General features: G+C 47.2%; 1 protein-coding gene across 1 annotated transcript in view; it reads left to right on the top strand.

Annotated features, from left to right (window-relative positions):
* The window catches only part of KSR1 (kinase suppressor of ras 1), a 22,626-nt gene extending 5,174 nt beyond the window's left edge, over nt 1-17,452 (top strand). The window contains exons 2-17 of the mRNA XM_010186547.1: nt 5,053-5,200; nt 6,882-7,353; nt 8,308-8,312; nt 9,258-9,318; nt 9,772-9,855; nt 10,407-10,468; nt 10,577-10,683; nt 10,890-11,058; nt 11,926-11,967; nt 12,473-12,527; nt 13,344-13,389; nt 14,176-14,555; nt 15,470-15,566; nt 16,303-16,436; nt 16,864-16,995; nt 17,281-17,452. Of these exons, the coding sequence (XP_010184849.1) occupies nt 5,092-5,200; nt 6,882-7,353; nt 8,308-8,312; nt 9,258-9,318; nt 9,772-9,855; nt 10,407-10,468; nt 10,577-10,683; nt 10,890-11,058; nt 11,926-11,967; nt 12,473-12,527; nt 13,344-13,389; nt 14,176-14,555; nt 15,470-15,566; nt 16,303-16,436; nt 16,864-16,995; nt 17,281-17,452 (2,127 nt within the window). The 5' untranslated portion in view covers nt 5,053-5,091. The remainder of the gene's footprint in view (nt 1-5,052; nt 5,201-6,881; nt 7,354-8,307; nt 8,313-9,257; nt 9,319-9,771; nt 9,856-10,406; nt 10,469-10,576; nt 10,684-10,889; nt 11,059-11,925; nt 11,968-12,472; nt 12,528-13,343; nt 13,390-14,175; nt 14,556-15,469; nt 15,567-16,302; nt 16,437-16,863; nt 16,996-17,280) is intronic.
* The last annotated feature ends 23 nt before the right edge of the window (nt 17,453-17,475 follow it).

The following is a 17,475-nucleotide window of genomic DNA, read 5'->3' on the forward strand; positions in this document are numbered from 1 at the left end:
CCCCTGCCCGGGTCCAGGTGCCCTTGCAGCCTCGTTCGCTGTGACCAGTTCCTGGCGCGAGGCGCAGGACCTGCAGTGAACACCGCAACCCCTGCAGCTGCCTTCCCGCAGGAGAGGGGCGAGGGGCGAGGGACGGCAGCTGTCCTGCCCGCAGAGAGCACGCTGAACGGGATGCTCCTCTCCACCTCCGCTGCTGTGTGAAAGGTGAAACGGTGCGGAGGGAGATGTGTGAAACCATGCTCACAGCTTAATGCAGGCTAGAAATTTCATGTGAGAGGCTTTCCAGAATGCCCATAACATCTCCAGAAATTGAATAATGCAGGGATTTTTCAGTACCTTCTTCACGGGGCACCAGAAAAACCAGAGCAAAATAACAAGTAGCAGGCACAAGATGTTCTTAAGAGCATCCTTACATGCTTTGCTTAGAGCTATCAGAGGGAATTTAAGCACCTTATGTAATGGGCTTTCTCCTCTAGCATCTGCTGCTTTTCGGAGTGTGATTGGAGAGGGAACGTATTTGTTTAAGAGGAGGCGTTTGGGGCCCTGACAACTGTCCAGCTCGATAGGAAGAGCCGTGTCTGTTGGATTGAGGAGCAGGTCAGGCTGATTCTGCAGTGCTAGCAGTGTCATGAGCTCCGCAGGCTTATCTGCAGGGAGGAATCTACCAAAAATAACCCATCCCCTGTGTCAGATAGCAGCATTTTTGCCATGTTTCAGGGATTTAAGTTGGACACTAGACAAGGTTACAGACCTTGTTACGCTATTGTGAACTCTTCACCCTGACTAATTGAGCCTAACCTTTAGATGGCTTCTTGGGTACACTGCAGTTTACTTTTCTCCCTTTTAAACACACGTCCCATGGGGTGCACAGTCTGTATGTCTGATCAGCAGGAGGACTTTGTAGAAAAGTCCTCTTACCTGTTACAAAGGAGAATAATTTCCTGGTTTGGGCTTTTTAGCATCATTTCTGCTGAGCAATGTGTGGTGAGTAAAGCTTTAGATTTCTTTGGCCGTTTTGATGTGCTGAAAGATTGAAAGCAGATTCTGTCTCCTCCTCCTCTTTTCTATTTTTTTTTGATCTGACCTTGTTTTAGAGTGGTTTCTGAATATCTGGCAGCTTCCCTCTCACTCTGCAGTCAAGGCAAGGTGTGCCCAGGGAGATGGTACTTAGCTAGGCCGTAATGCAAGCCATGAAGCTGCATTTTTTTAAAGCCACAGCACCCATGAAGAAGCAGGCAGAGTGAGAGGTCTGCTGGCCCCACGTGTCTCACCCTCAGTGCTGAAGATTGGGAGTAACCCCTTTGCAAGGGCCCAGAATTGCGCCTGCACTTGAGGAGCTTGGAGCCCACTGGGTGCTCCCCTGTGATGGGCGCTGTCAGGGCCCCAGCCCAGCGGCTGAGCCGGGGCAGCAGCAGCAGAGCCTGTCCAAAGAGCCCTCTTGAACCAGTGACCCTCGGCGTTGCCACATTGACGAGGGGTAACGCAGAGATAAATCAAGTCAGGCCAATCTTACGGGGATCAGGTTGGCCGGTTTTATATTAAGCCACCACATATGTGCAGCACATGAGTGGCTGTTTAAAGAAAGCCTCTTACTTCCCCTCCCTCCCCCCTTTCAAGGCTTATTTCTTTTGTCGCGTGTCATGGGGGCTGGCAGCAGGTTCAGAAAGTCTGAGCTCTCCCAGCTCAAGGTCACTGGGATTGTTTAAATATAATCCCCTTTTCTGTACTTATACTTTCCTACAACTTGCTGTTCTGTCTTTCTAAAATTAAACTATGGGGCAAAACGGAGTTTACACGCAGGCCCAGGAAGGGGCAGGCTGGCAGCAGGCCGGGCCCTTTCTCGGGGTGCGTGCCTGTGTGCGATGGCGCTGGGGATGCAGAGCAAAGCTCCGGGGCTGCCCTTTGCTGCTCAGCGGTGCCGTGCGTGAACCGATACTGCTTTTCATGGCATTGAGCTGCAGAGCACGGGCTTGCCTAAGGACGTGACACCAGTGGGTTCAGGGGTGCTCAAACCCTCCATGGTGACTGTGTCCCGCAGAGGAAGCAATGCCCTAACACTTTGAAAAAGCTCGGTAGTTGGAATGTTTTGTAATTTGTTGAATTCTCCTCATTGATACAAATGGAAGCACATACTCAGTATATACTCAGGTTTTTCAGCCCAAAGGCCTCACAGCCTGTTTCTTACCCCCTGAGCGCTGACTGTACAGCCAACCCTGCGTTTCAGCTGCGGGCACTGGCCATTTGAGACCCGGGCTCCGAACTGGCTGTGCTGGAAAAGCTTTGCTTTCCTGAGGAAATCTTGTTCTCTTCCACTTTACTGATTGACTCACTAATAGCTCTAATAAGTTACTGGTTACACTTGTGCTTTGTGAGGGACCGGGAAGTGAGGTGATGCTGGGTAACGTGACTTGGTGGCTTATACTGGGATCGGGAATGACGCTGCTGCTTAAAGCAGTGGCTGCGTAATCTGGGTGGTTTTCGTGGTGGGGAGCGGTGGGGGTGAAGGAAATGTTTAAAGATAATTCCAGCATGACATCGCTGTAATCCCACTTGCTCTAGGAACGTGTAAAAGCATGAAATGGGATAAATGTTTTTGTGAGGGACATCGGCTTTCCCTTGTGTTTAATGGGGAATTGATCCCTTCCCTGCTCCAGACTGAAAACTTCCCTCTGTATTATGCTAAAACTCGCTCCGTATTTGCCCCGTCGCTGTCGCTTTTAGAGCTGCCCGTGGCGCTGTGAGGCCGAGTCCTGCGCCGCAGAACCGCCCTTGTGATGCTGCTGAACAAAGATGCTTCTGTGAGCTGCTGCCTGTGCAGGGGAGAGGAATTCGAGGGGTGCTGGGGAAATAACTGTACAAAAGACTTGGGTTAGTTGTGTTATCAGCCCAGTGCAGCCGAGATCTGTGTGAGCAAACTTGTACTGGCCTCATGCTGGAGTACGTGAGTTGTGGAAACCCATTCCAGTTTGCTCAGGTGATCTGGGGGTTTTGTCCTTTGGGGTGTAGTGTCAGTAATACCGGGTTAGGAATCCCAGGGGAGCAGATTTTGTGCTGTGTTTTCCCTGTGGTCTTTGTGGTTCCTGCATTTGACCCAAGTGGAAGTCATCCGGGAACAGGGTTTTTGGGGCAGACGTACCCCTGCATCTTGGTGGTGCAGAAAAATGAGCATTAATACGCAGCATCAGGTGGGATACCTGTATGTTTGTTATTCTGCTATTAATTACAGAAGAATTAGTTCTGTTAATTGCAGAAGAACAAGAAAATGACCCAGACTTCATCGAACTCTGCCTCTGCTATGGACTGCTTTGTGCTGACCGCTGATTGAAATCCTTGGCCTCTCCTCAGTCAGCTGCCTTCAGGGCGTGTGATGGAAGATGCAGGATGCATTTTGGTGCCTTCTGCCCTTTCTCGCTCTTGTTTGCTCCATGCAACGGTTGCTAATAATGGAAACTCTGTGATTGCTCCTTGTGTCACTGCCCACGGAGCGCCAAAGGTTGGGGCAGTTTCCAGCACCGGCACAGTTAAAATCAGGAGTCATGCAGCAGATCTCAAAGGCACGAGTCTGGATTACAAGAAGATGGGATTGCTAAAGGACATTTGATTTATAGTAGGAAGTGGGGTTTCAGAATCTGGAGGATTTCAAGCTCTTTGTTTCTCCAAGCAGTGAGACACACTTTTGAGTCTCCCCCTCAAATAAAAGTTGAATCCCTTTTATATAGCTTGATTCCAGGAGTTGAAACTTTAGGAAAGAGGCCAAATATTGCGAAATTTGTGATCTCATTGTGAAAGTAGGCAGCAGTGAGGTTTGTTTAGGCAAAACTTGCAGGGAAATTCCTGGGTATCTGGGCTAAATATCCTGGTGTTGTTTATTGACCACAATCGCTGCAGACTTACACTGGAAACATGTGAATGGGGGCGGAGAGAGGCAACACAGCTCAGTTCTGTGTCAGGAAATACCAGTGCGTTTCACGCTTTCCAGTCTCTGCTGTCTCTGTGCCTGCCTGATCTAAGCCTTATCACTCTGGGGGCTTGGGTGTTTTAAGATGTAAAGGAGTTCTGCACAGATATCTTTCCAAGCAAGATAGAGCTGAGGCTGGTCCGCTAATGAAGGAAGAATTGCTCGAGGAGGAGGTTGCTATCTCTTTGTCAAAACATTTTTTTGTTTAACAAAATAAGTAATTTTCCTCACTGTTTTTACTTCGCGCTTTCCTACTGAAAAGCCAGACATCTTTATCTGACTTTTTTTCCAGGTTTTAGGCCTGTTTTGTTTCTGACTGCTATTTTTAATGAAAAAGTTAAGGTTTCATTAGTAGCTTGACAAAAACACTGAGTGCAGACTTCCCGCAGGGACAGACAAATATTTCAGTCACCTCTAATCCTAAGGTAAATGCCAGAGAAGGACCGTAACGCCCTGGTGATACAGAGCACACTCAGAGGGTGCCTGGTTTCTTTAGTTTGCAGAAGAGGAGACTGAGGGGAGACCTCATTCATGTTTATAAATACTTAAAGGGTGAGTGTCACGAGGATGGAGCCAGGCTCTTCTCGGTGACAAACAATGATAGGACAAGGGGTAACGGACACAAGCTGGAACACAGGAGGTTCCACTTCAATTGGAGAAGAAACTTCTTCTCAGTGAGGGTGACAGAGCCCTGGCCCAGGCTGCCCAGAGAGGTCGTGGAGTCTCCTTCTCTGCAGACATTCAAAACCCGCCTGGACACCTTCCTGTGTAACCTCATCTGGGTGTTCCTGCTCCGGCAGGGGGATTGGACTGGATGAGCTTTGGAGGTCCCTTCCAATCCCTAACGGTCTGGGATTCTGTGTGATTCTGTGGTTTCTCAGGGTGTAGGGAGGAAAGAGCAGCTGCTGAGATCGGCTGCACATCGTTACTGACCCAGTGGTCATTAGGAGATGCTACCAAAATGAGTAAATCAGGAGTCAGACCAGGCAGGGAGCCGTTGCACTATTACTCTAGCACATCAGAATAGGAAGTGATAGTCTTATTTATATATGTATACTGAAAAAAAATACACGTGTCACCTTGTTGTTCTGCAGAGAATACCAGAGGAGCTAACCCTAGATGCCTTACTAGAAATGAATGAGTCGAAGGTGAAGGAAACGATGAAGAGATGCGGTGCCCGCGATGAGGAGTGCTCCCGGCTCAACGGGGCGCTGAGCTGCTTGCGGAAGGTGACCGAGTCAGGTACAGACTGCCCTGTTGTTCTGGAGTCGGTGTCTCAGCGTCGGCCCCTGTCCTCGTACCCTCAAATCTGCAGACACCTCTCGAGTGTCTTTGGGGGTATTCTGTGACCAGGTTCTGGCTCTTGGTGCACATGAAGTTGCAGTGATCAAACACATCCAGAGCTGTGGGCTGGATTTGGTTTTGACAGCATGTCAAATAAATAAAGAAATGGTAATAAACATACGTAGAAACATCCTCACCTACTCACTAGACTATATCCTTATTCCCTCTCTGCTCAGAATTGTGTCTGATGCTTTAATTAATCCTCCATCGTTCAGTACACATATTCTCGACCTAACGAATACAACCAGATTTCCTGTAGGTAATCCCCTCACCAAACATTGCTGGCCCAGAGGGAAGGTGTAATTCTGTTTGGCATTACTTTGCTCAGAAGCCTGAGTATTGCTCAGCTCAGTGCTTTGGAGGAGAAAAACATTGCTCTGACAGTGCTTTATCACTGCCAGGTGATTCACTTCTCTGTAAAACCGCTTGCCTCCTGCTGTTCTTTGCCTGCTAGAACTGATAGAATCATTGGCCAAATTCCTGTAGCAGATTCAAGAACTAGAAAGAACCCTGATTTACCTTGAAATTATGGAAATAAAGGTGCTGTGTAATTAGAAATGCGTGTCTTCAGCCTGCAGATGGATCTGACCAAGTTATTTAAGATCAGTCCAAGTCAGGATTCCTGCAGTGCTGTGTCACCATCTTCCCCTGTCACCTTTCCCAGGCTACTTCCAAAGGCGTTCCGAAATCTGTCTGGAGGAGAGTGTTTCTCACAGCATATGGGTACTAACATGCACCAGATCTTTTTGGAGCAGTTTTCAATCTGTCACTGAGAGGTGATGTTTCCTGTCGGTGTTATGACAGTTCATAGCATTTGCAAATCATAGAGATTAGTCAATGGAAAAGTCAGCAAACAGCTCAGTTTCATATTTCCTTTTTCTAATCTTTCTGGTCCTGGGCTGTCAAATATTTCCCATCCACACTGTGGAAAAAGCAGCCGTTGTTCAGAAGTCATGGCATTCACTTGTTACAAAGAAATGGCATTTTAAAAATTCCAGGTGTGTCATCTCTTTTCAGCCACTGACTGGTCAGTAGGACATCTGAGCCTGAAGCTTTGAATTTTCACTTTAAGTCATTAAGACATACTCAGAATTAAGCCAGAGAGTTATCCTGATGGATTAAGCCTCTGAAATTATCCCAATAATCTGTGCCTTCCTGCTTTGCTGCCTGCAGGCCTTTGCACACTTTTTTGGTCCAGAAGCTGTGCTGGACCGTTCTGAACGACAGCACTAGGCATTGCAGGAGGCAGTGCTGGGCTCCAGCAGCGATCCCTGCTGTGGTGCTTCCTTCCTGTGCAGCTCCAGCTGACAGACCCTGACCAAACACTCTTGATTTCAGCTTTTGAGATTCATCACTACAGATAGCAAAGAGGGGTAGTTCCTGCCGTTCTCCTTTTAAAGGCTGTTAGCTGATATCTTAGATGGGTGTCAGGGAAGGAGAAACCAGGCTCACACCTCAGCTCGGTGCTAAGCAGAGGAAAAAATGCATCTCGAAGCCCCAAGCAGCATGATGTGGGGTGTGTGTGCACGTTGGCTGTTCTTTTTAACCAGTCCCTAACGTTGCTGCGGTTGGTGGACAGGTGGGGAGTTAAAAGATGATGTGCTGGTGAACCTTTCCGAGGCACGCCGAGAAAACAGCTCCACAAACACGGCCGAATCCCCCTGCGCCTCAGCACCCACATGGACTCCCTCTGCGCTGCACCTTCCGAAGGGCAGCAGCCAGCAGCCCCGTTCTGTGTCAGTGTCCACAACCCCCTCTTCAGATCCTCTTGCCTCGAGTCACGGACCTTCTATCTATGCAGAAAACCTCCTGGACCCTTTTGCATTCCCCGCACACAGTGGAAGGTTAACGCCAAGGACTCCTCACAGCATCACCATCACTCCCCCAACCACTCCTCAAGCCAAGAGGCGCCATAAGTTGAAGCCACCACGGACTCCTCCTCCCCCTTGCCGCAAGGTGTTTCAGCTGCTACCAAACTTTCCAACCCTCACAAGGAGCAAGTCCCACGAATCACAGTTGGGAAACAGGATAGATGAAGTTCCTCCAATAAAGTAAGCACAACGCTTCTCCTTTCCCGCGGGCGCTGGTGGGCTGTGTTCACACTAAAGGGCCTTCAGTGCAGTGCTCCAGTTCTGACTGAAAGAGCTGGTGTCCACTTACCTCGTCATGGTTTCACTGTAGGCTGGCAGTCTATATGAGTGGGATATTCTAAGATAGCCACAAAACCTGCTTGTGTAATAACAGGGTACTTTACTTGAGATTTATTTGAATTTATTTGAAACTGCCTCTGCTGGGCGTATGGGATGGCTGCTGCTATTAAAGGGCCCCATCCAGGTTTTCTCAAGCGTCTCGTAGCTGTTTCCATGTCCTGTAATTCTTTTCTGTCCTTAAATGTTCCTCGCAGTTCAGGTGGCTCCTGAGCATCAGCAGCAAAGGGCTGTGCTTTTGATGTTGCAGTGCTGTGTTGCCTGCTGATTGGCATAAAATAGTTCATGATAAATGAGTAGCTTTGTGAGCGGTGCAGTGCCCTCCCACACTGTGAGTGCATGTGAAGTACGTACGAAAACCTGAAGCTGCTGAACCTCTAAATGCAGCAAGTGAGTGTCCGATGCACAGCTTTGTTTTGAAATTCAGTGGTAAGAACCTGGTTCTGCTCTGATCCAGGTCCTATTGATGAAGATAGGAAGTGCACAACGTAGTGCTTCAGTGATTCAGGCACTTCCACAGAGCCTGCAGCCCCGTTACCACTTCTCGACTGCAAACCAGGCTTGAGGTGCACTCCTGTGCACTCCACTCACGGGCTGGAGCTGAGCTGTACCCAGCGAAGACTCCTGTTTGTAGGCAGGAAGGTATTTGCTGTGCAGCAACTTCAGGAGCTGGTGCAAAACCAGAGATGTTTGTAAACCTGACATCAAAGGCTGCAGGAAAGAGTTTCTGCTCTAGCAAAGTGTGTATCCTGTCACATGAATATAAATGTCTACAAAAATATTTTTCTTTCTCTCTAGGTTCGGTAAGAGATTTTTACAGAGCTGTCTTCGTTTCATTGCTGCGAGAGAACAGCCTCTCCTTGTCCGCTCTCTGTTGAATGATCCCTGGGCAGCCTCTGGAGCTCCTCAGCGGGGCCTCCTGTCGCAGAGTTTGTGTTAACCTCAGCAGGAGCTTGGCCAACTGGAGAACTGCAGGATGCTTACATGGTCTTTGTTGCACCTGGTATTTCTTCAGATGACAGAAGCAAGAGGAAGGAGTGCTGATGGTTGAGGGGTTTGGGTGTAATTGCTTGTCTGCGAGTGCAGACAGCTGTTATCGGTGCCTCTCGGCGCTGGAAATAACTTTGTGTCTGAGCATGCAGTAGCTTTGGATATTCATTGCCAAGTGCTTGTAATGAAATCAGACAGTTGTGTGTAGCCTTCTGAGAAACGCTGAGATGCTGAAGACCACAGATGCCTTTAAAAGCTCGCTGGAATAATGATAAAAAAGAATCTGGTGCCATCTAGGGTCAAAGAAAGAGCCTGGCTTTCTGTAAGCATTGCCAGTGTCCAGCCTTGAAGCTGTGTTGGTGGCTGCGGATTTGAGTTTTCTCCAGATTTGCAATATGGGTATAGATTTAATTCAGGAAATATGCCAGAATCTCGGTATTTGAGAGTTTTTAGGAAGTTACGTGGTAGAACCACTGGAGTGCTGGACTGGCATTTGGAAGTCTAGGTCTCCCTTTTTGCACTTACCAGCTAGCTAAGGGATCTTGCATGAATCTTCTGGGTCACACTGGCCCTGTCTATAAAATAACAGTAGTATCTGGTAGTAGCTTTACAGCAGAAGGCAAACCAGTCTCAGCTGTGCCACCAGCAGTGTCCTGGCTACCAGTCCTTACCATGACAGCGATCGCTTTGTTTCTGGCTAGACTGGTAAGCACGCTTGTGAGTAATGCTTCCCTAATCCACCCTTTTGTTCCCATCAGAACTCTCCCAAGGATCCCCCCAAACGGTACGAAGAGACTTTGGCCTCGCTGTGACACACAGGTAAGCAACAACCGCTGAGGAGCCACAAAGAGGGCTCAGACCGGGACAGCGTCCCTATTTAACGCGCTTGTATTGTTTTTTCTCTAAATGAAAAGAAGTGCTATTCAATCACTTGGGTATCTTCAGCTGCACGAGGCTTCAGATCTGTAATTGCTGAGCTCTGAGGACCCTCCAGAGTTGTGTGTTCATGCACACCCTGTCTCCTTGTCAGGGACACCTCTGAGCACCTCTCAGCCCTGTTCCTGGAGTGCAGAGCTAGCAAGAGGCCAGCAGTGTTGGCGCTGGCCTCCTTTCAGTTGCTTTTGATCAGAAAAGCGAGAAGTCTCTTCCACACCACCACTTGTCCTTTCCAGAAAGAGCTAAAGAAGCTTAGCCTGTCTGTAATTACCTACAATTGTTATTGTTCCTTTCAGCACCAGCTAACATCGTTTTTCCCCTCTTGTCTCTACTTAGGTTCTCTACAAAGTCTTGGTTATCCCAGATTTGCCAGGTCTGTCAGAAAAGCATGATGTTCGGGGTGAAGTGTAAGTACTGCAGGTGAGCACACAGGGATGGTCTTTTTCAGAAGAACTTTGCGTTTGATTCACTGGATTTTGCCAGTAACACGGATCTCCTGGTGTGATGCACTTTTAGCTTCTGAAGTGGCCAAGGGATTATTTGGCACAGCCGATACTTTAGGTTGGCAGCCTGACACATGAGTGAGCCAAATTTATTTCCCTGCCACAGGCTTCCTACGTGATCATGGGCAAATCCTGTAGTGGGAGCTGGACACCCAAATAACAGCGAGGGGTTTAGTTTTTGCATCTCTGAGTTGTTTGCCCAGAGTGCTGAGATTTTAGTGCTTCAGTGTCTCGCTATGAGAGTCGGTGAAGGTGATCACGTTGAAAATGAATCAGGTGCTAACATATGTATATGGATTTCATTAGCCTAATGACACATATTCTTCATATAAATCCCCCACTGCTCTTGGGGCCTTGAGCATTCCAGAGCTCCTTCTGAGATTAGCATAAGAATTACAAATTAAGGATAGGCTTCCTCTCTCTGGGAAATAACAAGTTGCTATTTAACACGTAATGTTTCTCTTTCAGATTAAAATGTCACAACAAATGCACTAAAGAGGCACCTGCTTGTAGAATATCCTTCCTTCCCAGTAAGTAATTTTCTACAAATTCTTAGCATTTCAATGTAATTGATGGTATCACAAGAACAAGAAGTCTGATTAAAGCTTTTTTTCTCCCTTCTCCAACCTGTTTTTCAGTAACAAAAATAAGAAGAACAGAGTCTGTCCCTTCTGATATCAATAATCCGGTAGACAGACCAACAGAACCACAGTTTGGGACTCTTCCCAAAGCACTAACTAAGAAGGTACGTGGTGGCTGCAGTCTGTGAGTCACTGAGGAGCTGCGATAGGGAGAGGTGGCAGCAGTAGTTCGCAGGTCAGAGCAGGAATGGCACCTTCCCAACAGCTATCATTGAGGCTGGGGACAGCTCTCCTTTCTCTGCTGTTCAGTAAACAGAGAGGAATTCTTTCTTCTGATTGTTTTCTGATGAGTGATTTCCTTGCTCTGCAGGAGCATCCACCAGCAATAAATCACCTGGACTCCAGCAGTAATCCTTCTTCTACAACCTCATCCACACCATCTTCCCCAGCACCTTTCCAGTCTTCCAACCCTCCCAGCGCGACGCCTCCCCCAAACCCATCCCCTATGGGCCAGCGGGATGGACGATTCAACTTCCCAGGTAAACTTCCCTTTCCAGGAGACCTCTGCAAGATCAGAAAGGCCTCTGCAAGCTGAGGCTGACCAAGACTTCATGGGTAGCTGCAGGTTTCTCATTACATGGCTGTGTCCTAAGCGAGGTGTATCTTGTTACCTGATCAAGGAAAATGGTCTGTTCTTAGAAAAGTTGAGGTGGTGTCAACAAGGTGCCTTTGCAGGAGACAGATCACTGAGGAATGCTGGCGCCTTTATTAAATTATTTGATCTTTCTGTTTTCTCCTTTTTTTGAAAAGGACTAAACCAAATAATTATGCTCTTTCTCCTCCCTTCTCTCATTGTATTGTAAAATGCATGCTGCCTGCTGTGTTTGGTCACCAGTGCCTTTAAATCATGACTAAGTTGATTGCTAGAGCAAAACGTGAAAATGAGAACTGGATTGAATTACGTTATCAGTGCCTTCCAAAAGACAGCCAACAATCAACACTCAATTTTAAACCGTTTACATACATGTATGGTGGAGAAGAATTCACCCTACATACTTTACAGATTAAGAACCCAAAAAGCTTTCTGACATTGCTGGGTTCTCCACACTTCTGCCACTGAGCCTGACGGGGGTGTTTTCCCACCAGACTGTTCGCTGATTGGTAACAAAGCTTTCATTTGATAAGTGTCATCTGTCACCATCTTCCAAAAATGCATGTGCTGAGATTCACCCCCTGGAGCAGGCTGGTAATCTACTAATCTGTCTCCCAGCAGTGAGCTGGGACTCATTCATTGAATGCATTTGGGGCCCTTACTGATGATCCTCTAACTTGTTTGTGTTTGTTTTTTTTTTTTTCTCCTGGTATTTTTTCTTCTGTCCTTTTAAAAAATATATTTAAAAAAAAAGCTGCCTACTACATTCAGCATAGACAACAATTCATCTTCCCAGGTGAGTTGATTGCTTTAATTCTACTAACCAGCTTCTGCTGCCAAAAAGTAACTTCTTTGTGAACTACTGCATGCTGCCCGAGAGCAATAATTCTGCTTTTAAGAAAAAGTATCTAAGCCAATGAGAACTTTCTCTTATCTCAGTGTATGATTCAGAGCTCTCTGTCCTAGTATGAGGTAGTGATGTGATTTACGTACTGAGGTGAAACTTTGAGTATTCAAACTTTGAGTTACAGAACAGTAGCTTTCTGCTGTGGGTTTCTATACGCAGCCGTGTTCTTTAAAAAGCCTCGCGTTTGGGGTTATATACCTGGCTAGTGTAGGTGGATGCTGTCAGCTCAGGAATGCTGAGCTCACCTTCATGAGTACAAAATCACACTGTCTGTGGTTGAGTTTACTTCATAATTCCTGAATAAGAAGCAAATAATCACTGTTGCAATGTTAAAACTTCCAGTCTATAAAAGATTAATATAAAATATATATCATAAATGTTTCTACTTCCCCAGAAATTCCCAGTCCTGCACAAATAGCACAGCCTCCCGAAACAGCTGCAGACACTAAGTAAGTACATTTTAAATTATTTTATTTGCCTAGCGTTTACCTGATAATCTTCAGGTCAGCCTGAAAGGCAATGTTAACGACCAGAGCTGAGAACTCGGGGATAATTTAAGTCAGCAAGGCTGATGCTGGTATTCCCAGTTTTACAAAGCTGAGTATGGTATTTACTTTAAATGAGAGAGTGAGAAGTCACAGAATCACAGAATGGCTCGGTTGGAAAAGACCTCTGAGCTCATCATGTCCAACCGTTCCTGTCTACCCCCTAAACCATATCCCTAAGTACCTCATCTACCCGTCCATGCCTTTAATATCTAGGTATGGTTATGTATGCATTCCCAAGATCAGAAAGATTTGCTGAAATAGAAGTTAAGGGTTTTGCAGTTGAAAGAGCGTGACGCACTTAGCTGCAAGCTAACATCTTTTTGAGGATTTGGATTGTAGGGTATGCAGAAGATTTTCGCCTGCATTGCCAGCACTCGCAAATGCTTCTCCACTGCAGGCGTTTCAGGAGTAGGAGTATCCATTACTGAACACGGTGTAAGAACACAGCCACACCACTGCCACATCAATTCCTACCACGTAAACATTGAAAATCACTTCAAAGTCTTTGTCCCTCATTTGCCAAAGTAAGCTTAGAAAGTCCTTATCTGTCAAGTGGAGCAGTAACTGTATTTTTCTCTGACCCCCTCTAATGCTGTCGAGATCTGTTCTCCATTTGCTTCTTTCCACTCCACTAATGGCACACGTAGCAGCCCATTTCCCTAACCCAGCTGGATGTGCAGATGTTATTTTCACTGTAAACCTCTCTTCTCTTGTTAGTGCTGATCAACAGCCAGACGCAGACGGAGTTGAATGTGAAGCAGAGGTAGGTTTTCCGCTTTGCCCTTTTGTAACGTCAGAAGTGCCGTGTTGAAAACACAGTAAAAGTTGTGGCCCTGGAATGGGGAATGTAGAGTAGCTGTGCCTTACCCCAGTGCCACTGAGCTGTTTGTGCTACAAATATCAGCTGGAAATTCATGGTTTATGTAAGAAGGCTGAAACAATGACGTACTCGTAACAATACTTCACTATTTCTAATCTGGCTGAGATGATAGTTTTCAGACTTCTGGCTTGCTCAGTTTGGCACAGCAGTTTTTACTTTACAGAGCTGCAGGCCTGCTGCTGCAGTTACGAGGTCTAAATGCTCTGCAGACCTCAAATCTGCAAGTAATGCATGTGTAGGTGCTGCCAGTGCTCAGTGGATCCCACAGAGCAAAGGCTGTCAGAACGGCCTTCTGTTCTGTATAGGAAAGCCTCTCCATAACCATTCACAGAGCCTGTGATTTTGGTAGTGCCTAGGCACATGTAGCATTTCCCCAGACTGAAGGCCAAATCCTGAGAGACACCAACCCCTTGATGTTACTGCTGCTTCTACAGATTTAACTCTACATGGTATGAAGCCTTTCTTGTCTTCAGCTGCATGCACTGACATGCAGAAGATGTGTGTCTTTTCACAGCTGCCAGAGATGACTGTGTCCTGTGAGGTTTATTTCTAGAGCTGTAGTCGAATGCGCACATTCAATCCTCTGAAGTTTTCTCCAAGCAGCCTTTGCTGCGTCTGCCCCTCAGGTGAGGCTCTCAATGTGTGTTTCCCTTCTCGTTTTGTAAGCAGGTGGAAGAACCAGAGGCAAACAAATCAGAACCTGAGGATGATGAGGATGAGGTGGAAGATTTGCCAAACAGACGGCCACACTTGCAAGGGATGATTTATCGCAAACCCAGCCAGACCAGCGTCTACCTGCAAGAATGGGACATCCCCTTTGAGCAGATTGAACTGGGGGACCCTATTGGCCAGGGACGGTGGGGGAAGGTTTACAAGGGCAAGTGGCACGGGGAAGTGGCCATCAGGCTGCTGGAGATCGACGGCAACAACCAGGATCATCTCAAGCTCTTCAAAAAGGAGGTGATGAACTACAGACAGACCCGGCACGAGAACGTGGTACTTTTCATGGGAGCATGCATGAACCCTCCTCATTTAGCAATCATTACCAGGTACGGATGTAGCAACTTAATATATTTACATATTACGTAGACAGATAATGTTTATTTTATATATATATATAAAACCAGACCTCTCACTGCAGTCAGGACGTGGCAGACATTAATGCAGTCTGTGTTGCTCAGAGTTTTGGATCCTGGGGTTGTCTCCTTTTAGGGAACATACAATACTTTTTGGCAATTTTCCTTTTGGTTTTTGTTTTGAATTTTTAAATAATAAAATTCAAAAAGTAGGAGGGAAAAAATGTCTGGAACAGGCTGTTCCTCTGCCATTTACTTCCAGATGGTTCCAATTCAGCAAAGCGACAATAAACCAATGTGTGAGGCTGATAAATGCAAGTTACCTCTTCCTTTCTCTTCCCCGTAGGGACACTCTGCTCCGTTTTCACTATTCAGTTGAGATGGGGATCATTTAGCCCCCAGACAACAGGTTTTTGGGATGTTATGTGCAGGCTGAGTTGAAGGCCAAGGGCATGCCACTCTCATAGCCTCCCAGGGAGGCACTTGGTCATTTCTGATTGCCAGCTCCAAAAGAAGCTTCCCGTGGAAGTGCCCAGTGGCAGCAGCAGCAGAAGCTGCTGCTCAGATTTTGCAAAGTGCGCTCCAGGTGTCAGAGCAGTCCAACGACAGCAGCAACAACAACAGCAGCAACTGGATCTCTGAAGAAATGCAGAAGCGTTTGTCGCAAATCCTTGAGCCCACTTTAACAATAGGGCTCCTGTACACCCACACAGATGTAAATCAATGGGGTCCTTTAAGTGCTTCAAAATGGCATTTCTCAGCAGGGGAAGAGGGCTGTGATTCTGTCAACATGATAAGAACACCAGTTGAACATCCAGTCTTAGTTTTATATTTTCCTCCAGTATTTTAAAGCCCTTTTTCAGGATTGTTGTTCCTCTTTCCTGTAGCTTCTGCAAAGGACGGACGCTTCACTCGTTCGTAAGGGACCCCAAGATATCCCTGGATATTAACAAAACCAGGCAGATAGCACAGGAGATCATCAAGGTAAGGGTGCGTTACGCTAATGCAGACCTCGCTCTCTGGGCACTGCCGCAGCAAGAGCTGGGCAAGGGGGTCGGTCTGACAGGGGCTCCGACCACTCTTTTTCAGCCAACTTTGAGCACCTCCTGCCCGCTGGTTCAGTGGGCAATAAGCTAAGGGCCTGCAGGGGCAGAAACAGACCCTTGGTTGTCAGTGAGGGGCTGGAGAGGGAGAATTTAGCTAAAGGAAACAGTGAGAAAGGTCCGCAGGACAGGTTTCCTTCCCGCTCTGTTTCCTCTATTAGAAACTGCAGCTAAGGTGATGCACTCTGAAGTAGATGGCGTTTCCTCCCAGATTTTCAGTGTTTTCTGTGCTCACCTGCAATATTTCGTAACTGAAGCAGCGTTTCTAAAGCCACCATTTCCTTTTCTGGCAGAAATACCCTGTGAATTTAGTGAGAAGCTTGTGTCAGTTGTTCACTGCCCTTACACGTACAGACTTCTTCAGCAAGGTGAAGTGCACGGCCACTTAATGCTTCAGCTGAGCGCCCTTCCGGCGGCCTCGCTGTGCAGAGGATGAAACGCAATTCAGAGGTTGAGCACTGCTCCCTTGCTGCCTTCCTGCGAGTCACGCAGCTGCTGTGTCCTCACTTACACAGCGCTCCAGCACAGATGAGTCATTGTATTAGAGAGCAAAGCATGCCCGGACTGAGAGGCTGGTAAATAACAAAAGCCTTCACATCTCTGCGTGTCTTTCCCAGGGCATGGGGTACCTTCACGCAAAGGGGATCGTACATAAGGATCTGAAATCCAAGAATGTTTTCTATGACAACGGGAAAGTTGTGATCACTGATTTTGGATTATTTGGAATTTCGGGTGTGGTTCAGGAAGGAAGGTAAGTGGAGCTTTCAATGTTTGGTCCACTTCTAGAGTGGTAAGTAGGGATCAAATGGGGAAACATTTGGATGCCTTACACTGGGCAGGTGAGCAGTGTCGACTGCTTTAGCACACACACACATTTTGGAATATGCCGTTTTCTCTTTGGGTTTTTTTTTTAGCAGATTTCTTTCTGCAGTTCCTGTAGCACACGGGTAGGAAGTCACCTATGGAGTAAGACTCAGAACAGAGACCAAACAGAACTTTAAGCCCAAGACTGAGCTGCAGAGTCGGGCCAACACATGCACATTTTTTAATATGGCAAGAAAATCAGAAAGGAAATGTCAGTACAAATATTTGAGTAATAAAGTCAAGGCAGGAGTTGATCCGTGCACGGCTTCTTGGTTGGTGTAGTGCTCAGTACCACTGCTTTCTTTTGAACTCAGGAGGGAGAATGAGCTGAAGCTGCCTCATGACTGGCTGTGCTACCTGGCCCCCGAAATCGTTCGCGAGATGGCCCCTGGGAAGGATGAAGACAAGCTGCCTTTCTCCAAAGCTGCAGATATCTATGCCTTTGGGTAAGAGAGGAGCCTCAGAGCACCATGGGAGCTTGCTAAAGGAGATTAGTTAGACCTGAGCCTTGCGAGTCAGTGTCCTCTCTGACAGACTCAGGATTGGAGCTGGGACATGTTTTTCTCATCATCTACTACAGAAGTGGTGGGCAGGGGGTGTGCGGGGTGGGAGGGATTGGCTGCACAGCCTTACCCACCTTCCAGAGCTTATCTGAGGAAACTGGAAGTGTTGGGGGTTTTATCTTTCTCCTGAGAGCAGGCAGAGCCCTGATTTGTCTGTTGGCATTGCAGGACTGTGTGGTATGAGCTCCAAGCAAGAGAGTGGCCTTTCAAGAACCAGCCTGCGGAGGCACTCATCTGGCAGATCGGAAGTGGCGAAGGAGTGAAACAAGTCCTTGCCACTGTTAGTCTGGGGAAAGAAGTCAATGTGAGTACCTTGGGTGCTGTGAGTACCTCAGGCTGAACCGATGGGCTGGGACCAATGGG

Source organism: Mesitornis unicolor, unplaced genomic scaffold, assembly GCF_000695765.1.
Source record: "Mesitornis unicolor isolate BGI_N332 unplaced genomic scaffold, ASM69576v1 scaffold28276, whole genome shotgun sequence".
NCBI lineage: Eukaryota > Metazoa > Chordata > Aves > Mesitornithiformes > Mesitornithidae > Mesitornis > Mesitornis unicolor.